The 15,920-nt window shown below is 43.7% G+C and overlaps 2 protein-coding genes across 4 annotated transcripts in view; one reads left to right on the top strand and one right to left on the bottom strand.

Annotated features, from left to right (window-relative positions):
* NKIRAS2 (NFKB inhibitor interacting Ras like 2) overlaps positions 1-15,920 on the bottom strand; it is a 113,902-nt gene that overhangs the window by 55,368 nt on the left and 42,614 nt on the right. The gene's annotated exons all lie outside the window — the stretch shown is intronic.
* ZNF385C (zinc finger protein 385C) overlaps positions 1-15,920 on the top strand; it is a 241,667-nt gene that overhangs the window by 206,905 nt on the left and 18,842 nt on the right. Inside the window, exon 3 of the mRNA XM_058182925.1 lies at positions 12,066-12,208. Coding sequence (XP_058038908.1) covers positions 12,066-12,208 — 143 coding nt within the window. The remainder of the gene's footprint in view (positions 1-12,065; positions 12,209-15,920) is intronic.

The following is a 15,920-nucleotide window of genomic DNA, read 5'->3' as shown; positions in this document are numbered from 1 at the left end:
CTTCTTCCCTTCCTGGTCTTAGTTCATGATTTTCTAGCTGACATTGCATTACTTCTCCATGTTCATCTCTGTGTTTTCTACACCAGATTACAAGCCCATCATCTTCAAATAGCATTATGGTGAGAGTTATGATCCAACATATATGGAATACATTGAGTTGAAGACAAGACAGAATATTTGATAATGATTGGGGAGATTGTTTCAGCCCTTAATAAAGTTGCTGTGAAGTTAAAATTGTCTGCAGCAACCATGCCAGAATAAGTATTAAATTTATGCTTGCTTCTGTTGCTTTAAACATGAATAAATGAAACATGTTTGTGTGGCTTTTTTCTCTGCTGTTCCCCAGATTTCCCTTCTGGGTGACGTTGACAATAATTTGATCAGTACATGCCTGATGGAGCAAACCACATTTTTCTTCCCCTCACCCTAGAGTTAGAACTGGTATGTGAGATAGGACAAATTTGACCAGGCTGCTAAAAAGAGGCCATATGCACCTTGAAGGCATTCTCAGGTCCATCTACAATCAGTAGGAAAAAATGACCATAGCTCAGGGTTTTAAAAAGTGTTTTTGCCTTTTTTCTGTATTTTCAATAACATTGAAACATTTTATATTGGTAAATATAGTCAATTGGCATCGACAATAAAAAAATATTATTTTTATCAATGTTCTATCATTTTTTCTCTTAGCTTTTTGGAGATCCAAATTTAAGGCCTTTTTTTATCTTCAGAGAATGTATAAAATCAGGTACAAGATTTCTTGTATGCACACCATTTGCAAATTGTGAAAATAAAATGTAGAAATAATCCTGCCATATAAGTTTTTGCCTAATTCTGAGTGAGGCAGCACATCTAAGGATGATCTGCTATTCTTCAGACTACCAAGGTGACAGTGCAGTTTTCCCAGGAAAATGTTTTTGTAAAGGAATAATTGTCCAACTTGGCATCATGTGGCTGAGCCAATACTTTGTTTTTCTTGACAAAATACATTTGTGTTAGCTTGGCTTTTAGCTTAGCCTTGCAAAATCTCCTACGCATATCAGGAGCAGTTCAATAAATCAACATCATTTAATAATTAGCTGCCCTTTGTTGCCACTATTCTATTAATATCTACACATTTTAAGGGTATGGGTGTAGAATCATAGTTGAATCATAGTAGTTTATATAGTAGTTTATATAGAAACTACAGCTTTCTATATAAAATGAGAAAATAAATCCAGAGCAATAATACGGAATAATTACGGAAACCTGGTTGGGCACCGAAGGGGGGGTTCCCCTAGTGGAGATGTGCCCACCAGGTTTCCGAGCATTCCATCAGCCGAGGGCCCAGGGTAGGGATGGCGGGGTGGCGGTTATTATTAAGGAGAGTCTTGAGCTGAGGGAGACCACAGTGCCTCAGATAGCTGGGTGTGAATCCCTCTACGTGAAGTGGGGTCGTAGGACTCAGGTGGGCTTGCTGATCACGTACCTGGCTCCTTGCTGCGTGACAACAGCCCTGCCTGAGCTGTTGGAGTTGCTGGCTGGGTTGGCAGTTGAAACCCCCAGACTGCTGGTCATGGGGGATTTCAATTTGCCATCAACCAGCGTGGCATCCTCGGCGGCTCGGGAGTTCATGGCTTCCATGACAGCCATGGACCTGATTCAATTAATTGACGGCCCTACCCATGTCGGGAGAGGCACCCTAGACTTGATTTTTATCTCTGGCCAGTGGTTGAATGATCTGGTTTTAAATGATTTAGTTGTCGAACCTTTGTCATGATCAGATCATTTTCTCCTTCGTCTAGACTTTCTGACCGCTACCCACCACCGCAGGGAGACGGAACCAATGCTTTGGTTCCATCCCAGGTGCCTGATGGACCCGGAGAGGTTCCTGACGGAGCTTGGGCCGTTTCCCGAGCACCTGGCCCACGACACGACTGAAGAACTAGTTGCGGCCTGGGAACATGCCGCGGCTGGAGCTTTGGACCGTGTTGTGCCTTCGCGGCCTCTGACCCAGCATCGGTCTCAACCAGCTCCTTGGTTCTCCGAGGAGCTGAGGGAGATGAAACGCCGGAGAAGACGCCTAGAGAGTGTCTGGAGATCCAACCGTTCTGAGGCTGACCGGACACTAGTTAGGTCCTATAGAGGACCTACCTAGTGGCATTGAGGGATGCGAAACGTTCCTACGTTTCCTCCCTCATTGCGTCAGCAGATAACCGCCCGGCCGCCCTGTTTCGGGTGACCCGTTCTCTCCTTCAACAGGAGGGGCGGGAGGACCCCCTACAAGGGCGTGCTGAGGAGTTTAACGGTTATCTATACGATAAAATCATTCAGCTTCGGGACGGATTGGATCAAAGTTGGGTAGATCCAGGCGAGAGTTCCGAGACTCGTCTTGTTGAGGTGGTTTGGGATGACTTTGACCTGTGACCCCCGAGGACATGGACAGGTTGCTGGGTAGGCTGAATGCCACCACATGTTTACTGGATCTATGCCCCTCCTGGTTAGTACTGGCTACACAGGAGGTGACACGAGGCTGGCTCCGAGGGATTACAAATGCTTCTTTGCGGAGGGGGTCTTTCCCGCTGCCTTGAAAGAGACGGTGGTGAGACCTCTCCTCTAGAAGCCTTCCCTGGACCCAGCTGTTTTAATTACTGGCCAGTCTCCAATCTTCGCTTTACGGCGAAGGTTGTAGAGAGTTCGGTGGCATGTCAGCTACCCCAGTACCTGGATGAAGCTATCTATCTAGACCCGTTCCAGTCCGGCTTTCGGCCCGGATACAGTATGGAGACAGTTTTGGTCGCGCTGGTGGATGATCTCTGGAGGGCCAGGGATAGGGGTTATTCCTCTGCCTTGGTCCTATTAGACCTCTCAGCGGCTTTTGATACCATCGACCATGGTATCCTGCTGCGCCGGTTGGAGGGGTTGGGAGTGGGAGGCATAGTTTATTGGTGGTTCTCTTCCTACCTCTCTGACCGGACGCAGACAGTGTTGACAGGGGGGCAGAGATCGACCCCGAGGTGCCTCATGTGTGGGGTGCCGCAGGGATCGATTCTCTCACCCCTCCTGTTCAACATCTATATCAGGGGTGTCCAAACTACGGCCCGCGGGCCAACTGCGGCCCGCGGGTCAGTTTTTATTGGCCCGCAGCAAATTCTCGGTGGACAGTGGGGTGCGGCCCCCGTCCTGGCCCCCAAGGAAGCCGCCGCTCGCCCGGTTGCAGATGCGGAGTGGCTCCGAAGCGCCGAGCGGAGTCCGGCGGCGTGTGGCTGCGGGCAGGAGCCTGCCTCTTGGCCTGGGCGGCCGTTTGCCGCGTCCGGGCGAGCGCTTGCCCCACACCATGCGCCTGCAGCGGCACCACGGTAGACTGTCACGGGCTGGGGCTCCGCGCTATTCCTAAGAACATCCCGAGGAGCGCAGAGAGGCTGTAAGTGTCGCCGGACCGAGGGGGCGCGCCGCTGCACCGGGAATGCTTGCGGCTCTCGGAGGTCCCGAAGGGCCACTTGGGAGGCGTGTGATTGCCGCGTTTCGCTGGCGCCCGCGGAATCTCCGCAAATGCTGGTCGTGGCGCTTCCCCTCCCGCCCCTGACAAAGGAGCCCAGGCGCACTCAAAGCCTTAGGACGCCTAGCTCCATGACGCGCTCGCACGGTCCCAGAGGTGGCCGAGACAAAGGTCCCTCTGGGGAAGTCGGAATGCGGGGTGGAAGTTGGGCCGAACTCGGGCAGCGTCCGATTCCGAGCGCTCCTCAGGGGCTTCGGGAACAATCCCTCGGTTGCCTTTGTTAGGCAGCCGTGGCGCGCTCCCGTGCGGCTATGCCCCCATCTCAAACCTCCGGGTCTGCACGAAGTGGGAGCCTCCCATCCTCCCCTTCTGCATCCGCGGGGCAGCGGGTCGGGTCGAATCGGATGAGGAGCAGCGGCTCCCGCTGGGCGCAGACTCGGGATCGCGTTTCCCTCCGCGGCGAATAGCGCAGAGATCCCCCGCTAGGCAACTTTCTTGTCCCTCCAGCTTCGTTGTTAGGGGATATTTGGTGTGTGTTTGTGTGTAGGAGGGGGCGTGTGTGTGTGTTTGGTTGTGCGTTCGCAAGGCGGGTGTGAATCTTCTGGGGGCCGGCTGGGGCTGCTTATTTCCCAGAGCTTTCCACGAAAACTGTTGGCTGGTACTACCTCAGATGCGTGGAGCTCCAATGGGGATAAAGGGAGCTTTCACCCAAGGCATCCAAAGGGCACCAGGCTGGGGAAAACGGAGCTGCAGAGATACCTGCTTTGGAAGGAGGGTGGTAGCGAGGAGATTTTGTGGAAATGGGAGAGGAGGAGGAGGAGGAGGAGGAGGAGGAGGAGGAATGGAGACCGGCGTTTACATCGCTGGAACTGACTGTCGTCATCATATCGCTCTCTGCCCTTTTGTAAATGTCCTTTCTGAGTTGGTTGCAAACCTCTTTGCCAGGCAAACGTATTGCTAGAATGTATCTGGGGTTATATGAAGACTGCAGCAAATACACAGGAGCTCAAAACTAAACGGCTGCTGTGGGACGGGCGCCTCTTCTCCTAAGGAGCCTGCAAGGCTAAGGACACTACCTCCACACAGCCCCAGTTAGCTCCTTTCCCCCTCCTTTCAGCAGTTAAACTAGGGCTGTAGGAAAGCAAGAGGAAACTACTTGGGGAGATAACTAATCCTGTGGCTCAATGAAATCCATTTCCGCTTCTTACTAGTTGCCTGAAGCATTAGCGAATAAAGGAGCAATCAGTGGGCATCTTTGATCTCTGTTGCTTGTGAAATTGTTCAGAATAAGTTAGTGATGATAGAACTATTAAGGCTCATTCATAGTAGCCTCCTTTGCTCTGCTGATTAGAATGACCCCTATGTTTCTGCAGCTTGAAAGTGACTGCTACTTTGGAGGGGGTGCAAAGGGAAGCAAAGGTGGAAGGCATACTAAATAATTTATTAGAAAGTGCAACGCTGGATTGTGCAGTTTAGGCAGGGGAGGCGGACAAGTGTGCAAGGTGGAGTAAATTTTAATTGAATTTTGATGGGTTTTAAATTTCTGTAATTTTATGGGTATAATGTTATTTTAAATTTTTTGGCAAATTTAATCAGTTTTTTAAGGGTTGTTTTAATTATTGTGTATGTTTTGTTTGTATTTTATTTGCCTGTTCACCGCCCTGAGTCCTTCGGGAGAAGGGCGGTATACAAATTAAAACATTATTATTATTATTATTATTATTATTATTATTATTATTATTATTATTATTATTATTATTATTATTATTATTATTATTATTAATATATTTTTAATAGTCTGCTTTCCTTTGGAACAATGAAATCTGAGAAGAAATTTGGAATGAGGATAATTTTGGAAGCGTCTCTATGTGATGAAACAGAATCATAACTAACAGAAGATTTCAGATGACTGGTGACATCCCTAGGATAGCTCTAGCTAAAATATCACTGTAGTTCTATCAGCTGTTCTGCATGCTAGCTATAGCAACAGAAAGCTATTGACTGGAGCATTTAGGTTGCACCTGTTGCTGAAAGTATAAGTGATGCTGCAAAGTGAACAAAATATCCACTAATTTATATGAAGTACTTAAAAGGGATCCTTGAGAAGGTCTGCCAAGATGCCAGGGAATGCCTAATGGCCAGGTGTTCACTTTATTTTGATATGTGAATAATGGAAAAAGAGGGGCAATCAAGAAAGGCCTTGAAAAAGGTTTCATTTTCCTAAGATAGCTTTTAACCAAAATACAAAATCCTTAAATGCAACAAAATCCTAGGGTATCCAACACAGCAAAAGGTTTCAAAAAATCTCTGCACAGTGTCTTGACACTAATCACCAACAAATGTAAGGAAATAGCATACTAGAAAAGCTTGAGTGAGCAACTTTAAGGATGGATCAAATAAGCAAATTATTTTGAGTGAAGACTGAAAGAACCAGGGATGGCCAATCTAGTGGAAAGAAAATTAAGTGGAGATTATATTTGTTATAGAAATAGAAGGGAAACAGCTGCTAACATTCTTGTTTTGAATATGTACCATGATACAGGTTACAGCAGCTGTAGTACTGTGAAGTTAAAATTGTCTGCAGCAACCATGCCAGAATAAGTATTAAATTTATGCTTGCTTCTGTTGCTTTAAACATGAATAAATGAAACATGTTTGTGTGGCTTTTTCTCTGCTGTTCCCAGATTTCCCTTCTGGGTGACGTTGACAATAATTTGATCAGTACATGCCTGATGGACCCGGAGAGGTTCCTGACGGAGCTTGGGCCGCTTCCCGAGCACCTGGCCCACGACACGACTGAAGAACTAGTTGCCTGAAGCATTAGCGAATAAAGGAGCAATCAGTGGGCATCTTTGATCTCTGTTGCTTGTGAAATTGTTCAGAATAAGTTAGTGATGATAGAACTATTAAGGCTCATTCATAGTAGCCTCCTTTGCTCTGCTGATTAGAATGACCCCTATGTTTCTGCAGCTTGAAAGTGACTGCTACTTTGGAGGGGTGCAAAGGGAAGCAAAAGGTGGAAGGCATACTAAATAATTTATTAGAAAGTGCAACGCTGGATTGTGCAGTTTAGGCAGGGGAGGCGGACAAGTGGGCAAGGTGGAGTCATTGCTACTGAGCAGAATATTGCCTCTCATACTTGAACTTCTTGTGGTTTCTCTTTGAGAACTAGTTGCCTGAAGCATTAGCGAATAAAGGAGCAATCAGTGGGCATCTTTGATCTCTGTTGCTTGTGAAATTGTTCAGAATAAGTTAGTGATGATAGAACTATTAAGGCTCATTCATAGTAGCCTCCTTTGCTCTGCTGATTAGAATGACCCCTATGTTTCTGCAGCTTGAAAGTGACTGCTACTTTGGAGGGGTGCAAAGGGAAGCAAAAGGTGGAAGGCATACTAAATAATTTATTAGAAAGTGCAACGCTGGATTGTGCAGTTTAGGCAGGGGAGGCGGACAAGTGGGCAAGGTGGAGTCATTGCTACTGAGCAGAATATTGCCTCTCATACTTGAACTTCTTGTGGTTTCTCTTTGAGAACTAGTTGCCTGAAGCATTAGCGAATAAAGGAGCAATCAGTGGGCATCTTTGATCTCTGTTGCTTGTGAAATTGTTCAGAATAAGTTAGTGATGATAGAACTATTAAGGCTCATTCATAGTAGCCTCCTTTGCTCTGCTGATTAGAATGACCCCTATGTTTCTGCAGCTTGAAAGTGACTGCTACTTTGGAGGGGGTGCAAAGGGGAGCAAAAGGTGGAAGGCATACTAAATAATTTATTAGAAAGTGCAACGCTGGATTGTGCAGTTTAGGCAGGGGAGGCGGACAAGTGGGCAAGGTGGAGTCATTGCTACTGAGCAGAATATTGCCTCTCATACTTGAACTTCTTGTGGTTTCTCTTTGAGAACTAGTTGAAACTCTGTGGATGGTTAATGATTAAAGTCTGGTAGAAAGAACCAATACTCTGTTTCAGCACTGCCCCGCCCCCAAAGCTCCGCGTTGTCCATTTTTCACTTCCTGCCAGTTCTGCATCCATCCCTGGGTCTCAAAGCTTCAGTCCACCACTCTTCCAAAGTCTCCTGCTCCCCCCCTCCCAGGATTGCGTGTCCTAAAGGCAGATAGATTGTATGCTGCTTGGTGCAGTGGATATGCTTTTATAGATTTAAGATTAGGTAACCTAATAGAGAATTAAAATGGGCTTAAAATATTCCAAGGCAAGGTTTGTATGAGCAAAAGGTGAAGCAGAAGCAAGGGGAGGACAGCGAGTGCACCTGACTTGAATGATACAAACAGCAGTGCAATGAACATTTCATTTGATATGGTAGCATTGTGGCATTCTGGTGAGATTTATACTTTGGAAAGTGACCAAGGGTGGACTTTCACAGCAAGCAGGTGACTTTCCTCCCTTTGGCTGCCCCCTTCCTAGCTTGAGCTTTGTTCCCCCTGTGCTCATCAAAGCCAGATGTGGGGGTATAATCCATCCTTCTGGAGACCGAAATGAGACAGTCCAGTGACAGTTACAGTGACAGTTACAGCTTCCCCTACCAGGAAGCCGAGGATTACTGGTAGCCGCTGTCAGTATTTAGGTCTCTATGTATTTAGGTTTCTATGCCCATAGCCACATCCACTCAGTCACATGAGGAGTTAGCCACGCCCACCAGTCACATGACCACCAAGCCACACCCCAAAATAAGCCACGCCCACAGAACTGGTACAAAAATTCCTCCCCCCCCCCCCCCCCGTGGCCCGGGCCTTTGCTTATTTTTCTGTATTTGGCCCTCACTCAAAAAACTTTGGACACCCCTGATCTATATGAAGCCGCTGGGTGAGATCATCAGTGGCTTTGGGGTGAGATACCAACTGTACGCTGATGACACTCAGCTGTACTTTTCCACCCCGGGCCACCCCAGCGAAGCTGTCGAAGTGCTGTCCTGGTGTTTGGAAGCCGTATGGGTCTGGATGGGGAAGAGCAGGCTCAAACTTAATCCCTCCAAGTCGGAGTGGCTGTGGATGCCGGCACCTCGGTACAGTCAGCTGCAGATGCGGCTGTCTGTCGGGGGCGAGTTGTTGGCCCCGATGGAGAAGGTACGCAACTTGGGTGTGCTCCTGGATGGTCGGTTGTCCTTTGAAGATCATTTGGCGACCGTCTCCTGGAGAGCTTTTTATCAGGTTTGCCTGATCCGCCAGTTGCGTCCCTTCCTGGACCGGGATGTCCTATGCACGGTCACTCATGCTCTCGTCACTTCTCTCCTGGACTACTGCAATGCTCTCTACATGGGGCTCCCCTTGAAGAGCACCCAGAGACTTCAGCTAGTCCAGAATGCGGCTGCGCGGGTTATTGAGGGAGCAGTCCGGAGCTCCCACGTAACACCTATCCTGCGCAGACTACATTGGCTACCTGTTGTTTTCCGGGTGCGCTTCAAGGTATTGGTTATCACCTTTAAAACGCTCCATGGCTTAGGACCGGGCTACTTACGGGACCATCTACTGCCGGCTTCTATCTCCCAGCGTCTGGTGCGTTCCCATAGAGAGGGACTCCTCAGGGTACCGTCAGCCAAACAGTGTCAACTGGCGGCCCCCAGGGGGAGGGCCTTCTCTGTGGGGGCTCCTACCCTGTGGAACGAGCTTCCCCTCGGGCTTCGACAACTACCTGACCTTAGGACCTTTCGCCGCGAACTTAAAACCTATCTATTTCGTATGGCTGGACTGGCTTGAGTTTAATTCTAAATTTTTAATTGAATTTTGATGGGTTTTAAATTTCTGTAATTTTATGGGGTATAATGTTATTTTAAATTTTTTGGCAAATTTAATCAGTTTTTTAAGGGTTGTTTTAATTATTGTGTATGTTTTGTTTGTATTTTATTTGCCTGTTCACCGCCCTGAGTCCTTCGGGAGAAGGGCGGTATACAAATTAAAACATTATTATTATTATTATTATTATTATTATTATTATTATTATTATTATTATTATTATTATTATTAATATATTTTTAATAGTCTGCTTTCCTTTGGAACAATGAAATCTGAGAAGAAATTTGGAATGAGGATAATTTTGGAAGCGTCTCTATGTGATGAAACAGAATCATAACTAACAGAAGATTTCAGATGACTGGTGACATCCCTAGGATAGCTCTAGCTAAAATATCACTGTAGTTCTATCAGCTGTTCTGCATGCTAGCTATAGCAACAGAAAGCTATTGACTGGAGCATTTAGGTTGCACCTGTTGCTGAAAGTATAAGTGATGCTGCAAAGTGAACAAAATATCCACTAATTTATATGAAGTACTTAAAAGGGATCCTTGAGAAGGTCTGCCAAGATGCCAGGGAATGCCTAATGGCCAGGTGTTCACTTTATTTTGATATGTGAATAATGGAAAAAGAGGGGCAATCAAGAAAGGCCTTGAAAAAGGTTTCATTTTCCTAAGATAGCTTTTAACCAAAATACAAAATCCTTAAATGCAACAAAATCCTAGGGTATCCAACACAGCAAAAGGTTTCAAAAAATCTCTGCACAGTGTCTTGACACTAATCACCAACAAATGTAAGGAAATAGCATACTAGAAAAGCTTGAGTGAGCAACTTTAAGGATGGATCAAATAAGCAAATTATTTTGAGTGAAGACTGAAAGAACCAGGGATGGCCAATCTAGTGGAAAGAAAATTAAGTGGAGATTATATTTGTTATAGAAATAGAAGGGAAACAGCTGCTAACATTCTTGTTTTGAATATGTACCATGATACAGGTTACAGCAGCTGTAGTACTGTGTAGATAAGACATTCCAATTGTTATTCTACTATATTGGCCAGAAAACCTACAGTCCATTTTTTACAGTAACACTCCGCATTTTTTTCTTGGTATGGTACCATCAGCACAATTAAACATTAAAGCCTTCAAAAATCTGGCTCCCATGTGGCCTAGGACAGTGATGGCTAACCTTTTTTCCTCGGGTGCCAAAAGCGTGTGTGTGCTATTGCACGTGTGCACGTGCCCACACCCATAATGCAATACAACTCCCACATGCCCCGCCCCCTGCACATGTGCGCACCCCTCGCATGCTCATGCAACCCCCCCCATGCATGCACAAGCCCCCTCTCATGCGCATGCACACACCATCCCCCCTTTTGGCCTCACATCCCAAAACAGCACTGGAGGGGAGGGGAAGCTTTTGCGTCCCAAAATGGCTTGGGGGGGGAAGCCTCCAAACTGCCAGGGGTGGGGGCGAAAGCCTCCAAAACAGTGGGGGGGGAGCCTTACTTCCCAAAACAGTGCTGGGAGCGGAATTTCTGGAGATCTGGGAAGCCACAGGCAGCAGAAAGTGAGGAGAAAGGTAGGTCCCTCCACGTGTCTCCCGCTTGCAGGGCACACCCAAAAATCAGCTGGCCGGCGGGAAGTGTGCATGCATGCGCAGTGGAGCTGAGCTGGGCAATGGTTTGCGTGCCTGCAGAAAAGGCTCTGTGTGCCACCTGTGGCACGCGTGCCATAGGTTCACCATTATGGGCCCAGCACAAAACTAGCCTCTTTTCTGAATAATATTTCATGTAAGGGCTTCTTTCTGAATGGAAATAGGAATCTCACTTCATTCTTCTAACTGGAAGTTTTAATTTTAGATTGATTGGTATGTCCAAGATAGACAGATTTCAGCTTGTGAGCTGCTCTTCCAGCTCTTACCTTGTCTGAAGATTGCAGCAGGTTTGGCCAGTGATTGAATAACAATACTAAAGTGGGCTATGTCCAAAAAAACCTACCCCAAATTCTACACATTTCCCCATTTGGGGAGTTTAAGAGGCAAAATCAGTGCCTTAAGTCTTCTAAAACTTTAAGGCAGCTTCTTAAGACATTTTCTCCCACTCTCTGGAAAACTCAGTCTGATATCTTTAGTGAAAACATTACTGGGAATGGATGTCTTGACATATTAGAGAGATTTAAGGTGTTCTAGTATATCTAAAAAATGAAAAAAGGAATAGAAGTTAACACAACTTATCCTGCATTATGAATGAAAATTACTTGACTCAGGGAAGCTAATCACATGTCTATTTGAATTATTACGTTTGGTATGATTCATTACTAAAAAGAATGCTTAGAGTGGTTACTCATGCTGGGAGACAATAACAACTGGATAATTTTAATGCTTTTGGAGTTGGGAGTGGTTGAGTTATCCAATTTTCTAACATGAGTTATTCTACTGTATGTTTACAATGCTTGCAACCACTGAGTAGTGAATCATACTGATATTTTATGTTTGTTATATAATGTTTTGTTATATGCGTGTGCGCACACACATACAATCTATATGTGTTTGTTAGAGTGTACGACTATTCTGAATTTCTATACAAATGCATCTCTCTGAAATAAGTTACAGATCTGAAGCAATGAAAGCATGTAATATAAGAAGAGAAACAAACATTCACTGGGAATAGCTACTTCTGCTGGGGGATGAGAATTTGGCCCTTGCTTAGTTCTCATAATGAATTAGCCATTTTCTTGCAGCAGAACACATTGGATGGTCTGCTTTAAGGGGCAATATTAGCGAGCCTCTCCTTCCAGCTCTGTCCTTTGAAATATATCTTATGTCTTATTTCTATTCTGTTCTTGATTCCTAGGTCCAGCTAATCACAACAGCTCCCTCTTAGCCTCGCTTCCCATCCCAGGACGATCTTTACACCCATCACTGGATATCAAGCATTTTCTGACTTTCCGCCTCAATGGCACACCTCCACTCAACCTCTTTCCTAATTTCAATACGGTGAGTTTTTCTAGTTTGATCTATTTCTTCATCCCCACAGAGCGGTGTCCTTAGCACTGTATGGAGTTACAGTGCAAAATTAGCCTCTATTTTTTGGGCTAGCCATTTTCACCCTAGAATATAACTATTCTGGGCCAATGTTTATCTCAGTCTTCTTTGTTTTTCTCATTGCATAATTCACCTTGTTGATCTATAGACTTCAAGGTCAAAAGGACACATATGCTGGATCTATGTGTGATAGCGATAGAAATACAGCAAGTGCAGGATGCCAGCACACACCCCATCGTGTTCATCATATTATGCCGCACCTCTGCAGATGGAAAGTTTAAGCTAGCATCTAAAAAGAGATGCAAAGGTCACTGGGGATTTTTAAGATGCCATGATTCATGGCCATGTAATAAGGTTACAGCTGCAGTATGGCTTTCTAATTGATGGGAGGAATGACAGAGTTCCAGTAGGGTAGGGTAGGGTAGGGTAGGGTAGGATAGGATAGGATAGGAGAGTTGGAAGAGACCTTGGAGGTCTTCTAGTCCAACCCCCTGCTTAGACAGGAAACCCTATACCATTTCAGACAAATGGTTATCCAATTTCTTCTTAAAAACTTGCTGTGTTGGATTTACAACTCCTGGAGGCAAGTTGTTCCACTGATTAATTGTTCTAACTGTCAGGAAATTTCAGGAAATATGCTAAATTGACTTTACTTTTCTATTGATTTCCCATAATAGCTTATGCAAAGCATTCTTTATTTCCTTAGAATTTTGTTTTCTAAGTATTTTAAAAGGTCGAAATAACAGAGATATAATCAATCCTCACAAATTCTAAAAATTGTGTGTCTGATAGCCTTTAAAAACAGTAATGTTCCCCTTTTTTTGCATTACCTCCCCTGCAATTCAATAGGATTGCAACTCCAAAAATTCTCATCCAGTATAGGACATGGAGGTTTCAAGTTGGGGTCAATTGTTCTTGAGCATCTTCAAAAAAGACAGATGTAGTATCTACTCTGGTCTTCTGTTTTCACAGCAAGCAGTAGATGACTTCAAGAGGTTTGCAACTATCCCACTTTTGCCTCTTTATCTGTTATAATATTTCTGAATGTTGAGGATCAATTTAACGACAGTACTACAATTATTAATTCATTGATAAAACTGCCTCCCTCCATTTACCTATTCCAGATTTTGCTTACTGTATCTTACAGTGGTAATTTAATAAGTGTTGTCTATTTGTCTGCTTGAGAGCAGTACTGCTTTCAATGAATGATCCTAACTGCTATTTTCTGAGTAAACTAAAATGTTAACAAATGAATAATGCATGATCCATAAGTTAACCTGTTTGTTTATCTTTCCCTTTGAAATGAAAAAATGGAATATTATATAGAAAGAATGAACAAAAGACAAAAGTGAAATCACAACTGTCATATTTGCTCCTTACTTTAGTGGGGGAGGGCAAATAATTTTTATGTTAATTTTCACTACTGCCTAATCTGTTATTTGGACAGATTGAAGTTTCAGTTGACAGAAATAATTAATAGTCTAGAATGTTAAGAAAATCATGGCTGTATATAAGAGAACCATGTTAACCATTTGGTTCAGTTATGGCTCATGTTGTTTATTCAGTAGATTTCTAACCTCCAGACCTGGTCTTAATTTATAAATACAGTAGCAAAATAAAAGCACCCACTGTAAATAAGTTTATGTAAATGAAATACACTCAGAACTTAATTGCAATGAGTATTATAAGGCTTTTAAATCTGTTAAAACTCATTCCAATGGGATTGGCCTGCCCCACTTGCTCTAGCAGTAGGGGCATCTGCAGACCCATCAGCCAAGACATTTCAGCTGATGTAGTTCAGGAGAAGAGTGATTTCTGCCATGACTCATGCCTTTTGGAACATCGTACCCCTTGAGGTGATAGAGGTACTCTCCCACCCTCTTGGCTTTCCAAAAGGGCCTGAAACTCTGGCTCATGCCCTTTGGAACATGAAACCCTGGCTTGGGACCCTGATGGAGGTGCTTTACATTAGAAATGTTTAGTAGATTAGAAGAAGATTCCATCTCCATCCATTAATGTGTTGGTCCCTTTTTTATCTTGTTTTTGTTAACTTTTAATGTTTTAATTTTTAAAGCTTAATAGTTTGGTTTTTCCCCATTGTTTTATGATGCTGTGAGTCATCCAGAGTCATTTGAAGGCAAGATGGGTGACATATAAATTTAATTAATAAATAAAAACAGCCAATAGATAGTTCAAGCCACATATTGCACTGAACTAACAATGAAAATAATTTGATAGTAGAGAGAAGAGTCTGGAAGCGATGTGCTTTTTGAGCTAAGCCTGAGCCTTATAGCAATTTGAGTGTAACTTCGTGGGAATCAAAAGTTTCCTTTTTCTCTAATGATTTCATTCTGGGAATAAATCAAGAAAGGGCTTGTTTGATCTCCCTTGGTTATACAACCTACTTGTAGATTTGGAGATGATGGAGGGAGGGATGGATGGACGGACGGACGGACAGACAGACAGATAAACTTGGCCCATTCTTGTCTCTCCTGACCTCATGGTCTTTACAGGATATTCAGTGCAATAATCTTATGTATCAGTGGATACATTGCAGGGACAAAACAGAAGTAATCCAAATCATTGCAAATTAGTTGAAACATAGACTTGGGGATTTTTTTTTTCTTAACTGCTTGAATCCAAAATAATACTTTAGAGTTTTCTGGGCATTTTGTCCTTGTCCTAATAGATAAAGAGGTGAGAAAGTTCTACCACTTCTATAGATTAATACATTATGAATAAATTATATCTAGTAGGTTGGACTATGTTATTTATTTTGGTTAAGAATCAAGTTTTTAACAAATCAAGTTAAAATAGTGTAATTTAAAAATCAATAAGTTCAAGAGAAGAAGATCATAGATGGATAAGCAATAGCAAACCAGGTTGCTCTAATACCATAACTCTAACACAGTAAAATGATTTTATAACTCTTGCAAGGTCTCCTAATAATCTCAAAATGCTCTGCTAGCAGGAGGTGCACATAATCCTTTGCAGATCTGGTCTATTTAATGGAAGGAAAGTTGTACGCTCAAAGCACAGAATCTCGTAGAAAAGACGGTCTGGAATTGCATGTGCTAGAGTATACTTCCTAAACCTGGGTAAATTACCCAAAATTGGGTAAAAATGGTTTTTCTTTGAGTAATGACAGACTAAGCCATTACCCAATCACAACAGAGATATTTAAATAAGGACTTTGTGATAAATGAAAGAAAGGACTTTCTAGTAAGAGGTTTTAGATACTTAAGGAAAAGATTTGGAAAACACTGTGTTAGAAACCAAGTTTCTTGAATTTTATATTGGCTCTAAGATGGAATGTTACTATCACCTCATCCTATACTGCCAAGAATAGATAACTAAAACAACTAAGCAAAAAAATAGTAAGGGAGAAAGAATAGAGTTGGTTACTGAGCAATTCGAAATGGGAACTGTTGTAATTTTAGAGTGACCCTAAAGTGTTGCTTTTGCTAAAAATTCAGCTATGGAATAGTTTGTTCTTCAACGTGGACCAACTGCAAATTTAGATAACAAAAAAAAAAAAAAAAAAAAAAAGACTGCAGAATTTTAAGAACCAGCAGGATAGGTTGTCAAGACCCGTGTCAACCGACCCGTGCGCTCTCATAGAGAGGGACTCCTCAGGGTGCCGTCAGCGAGGCAATGTCGTCTG

The sequence above is a fragment of the Ahaetulla prasina genome, chromosome 4 (genome assembly GCF_028640845.1).
Source record: "Ahaetulla prasina isolate Xishuangbanna chromosome 4, ASM2864084v1, whole genome shotgun sequence".
Classification (NCBI taxonomy): Eukaryota; Metazoa; Chordata; class Lepidosauria; order Squamata; family Colubridae; genus Ahaetulla; species Ahaetulla prasina.
Note: the sequence above shows the minus strand (reverse complement) of the source record. Positions and strands in the feature narration are given on the sequence as shown.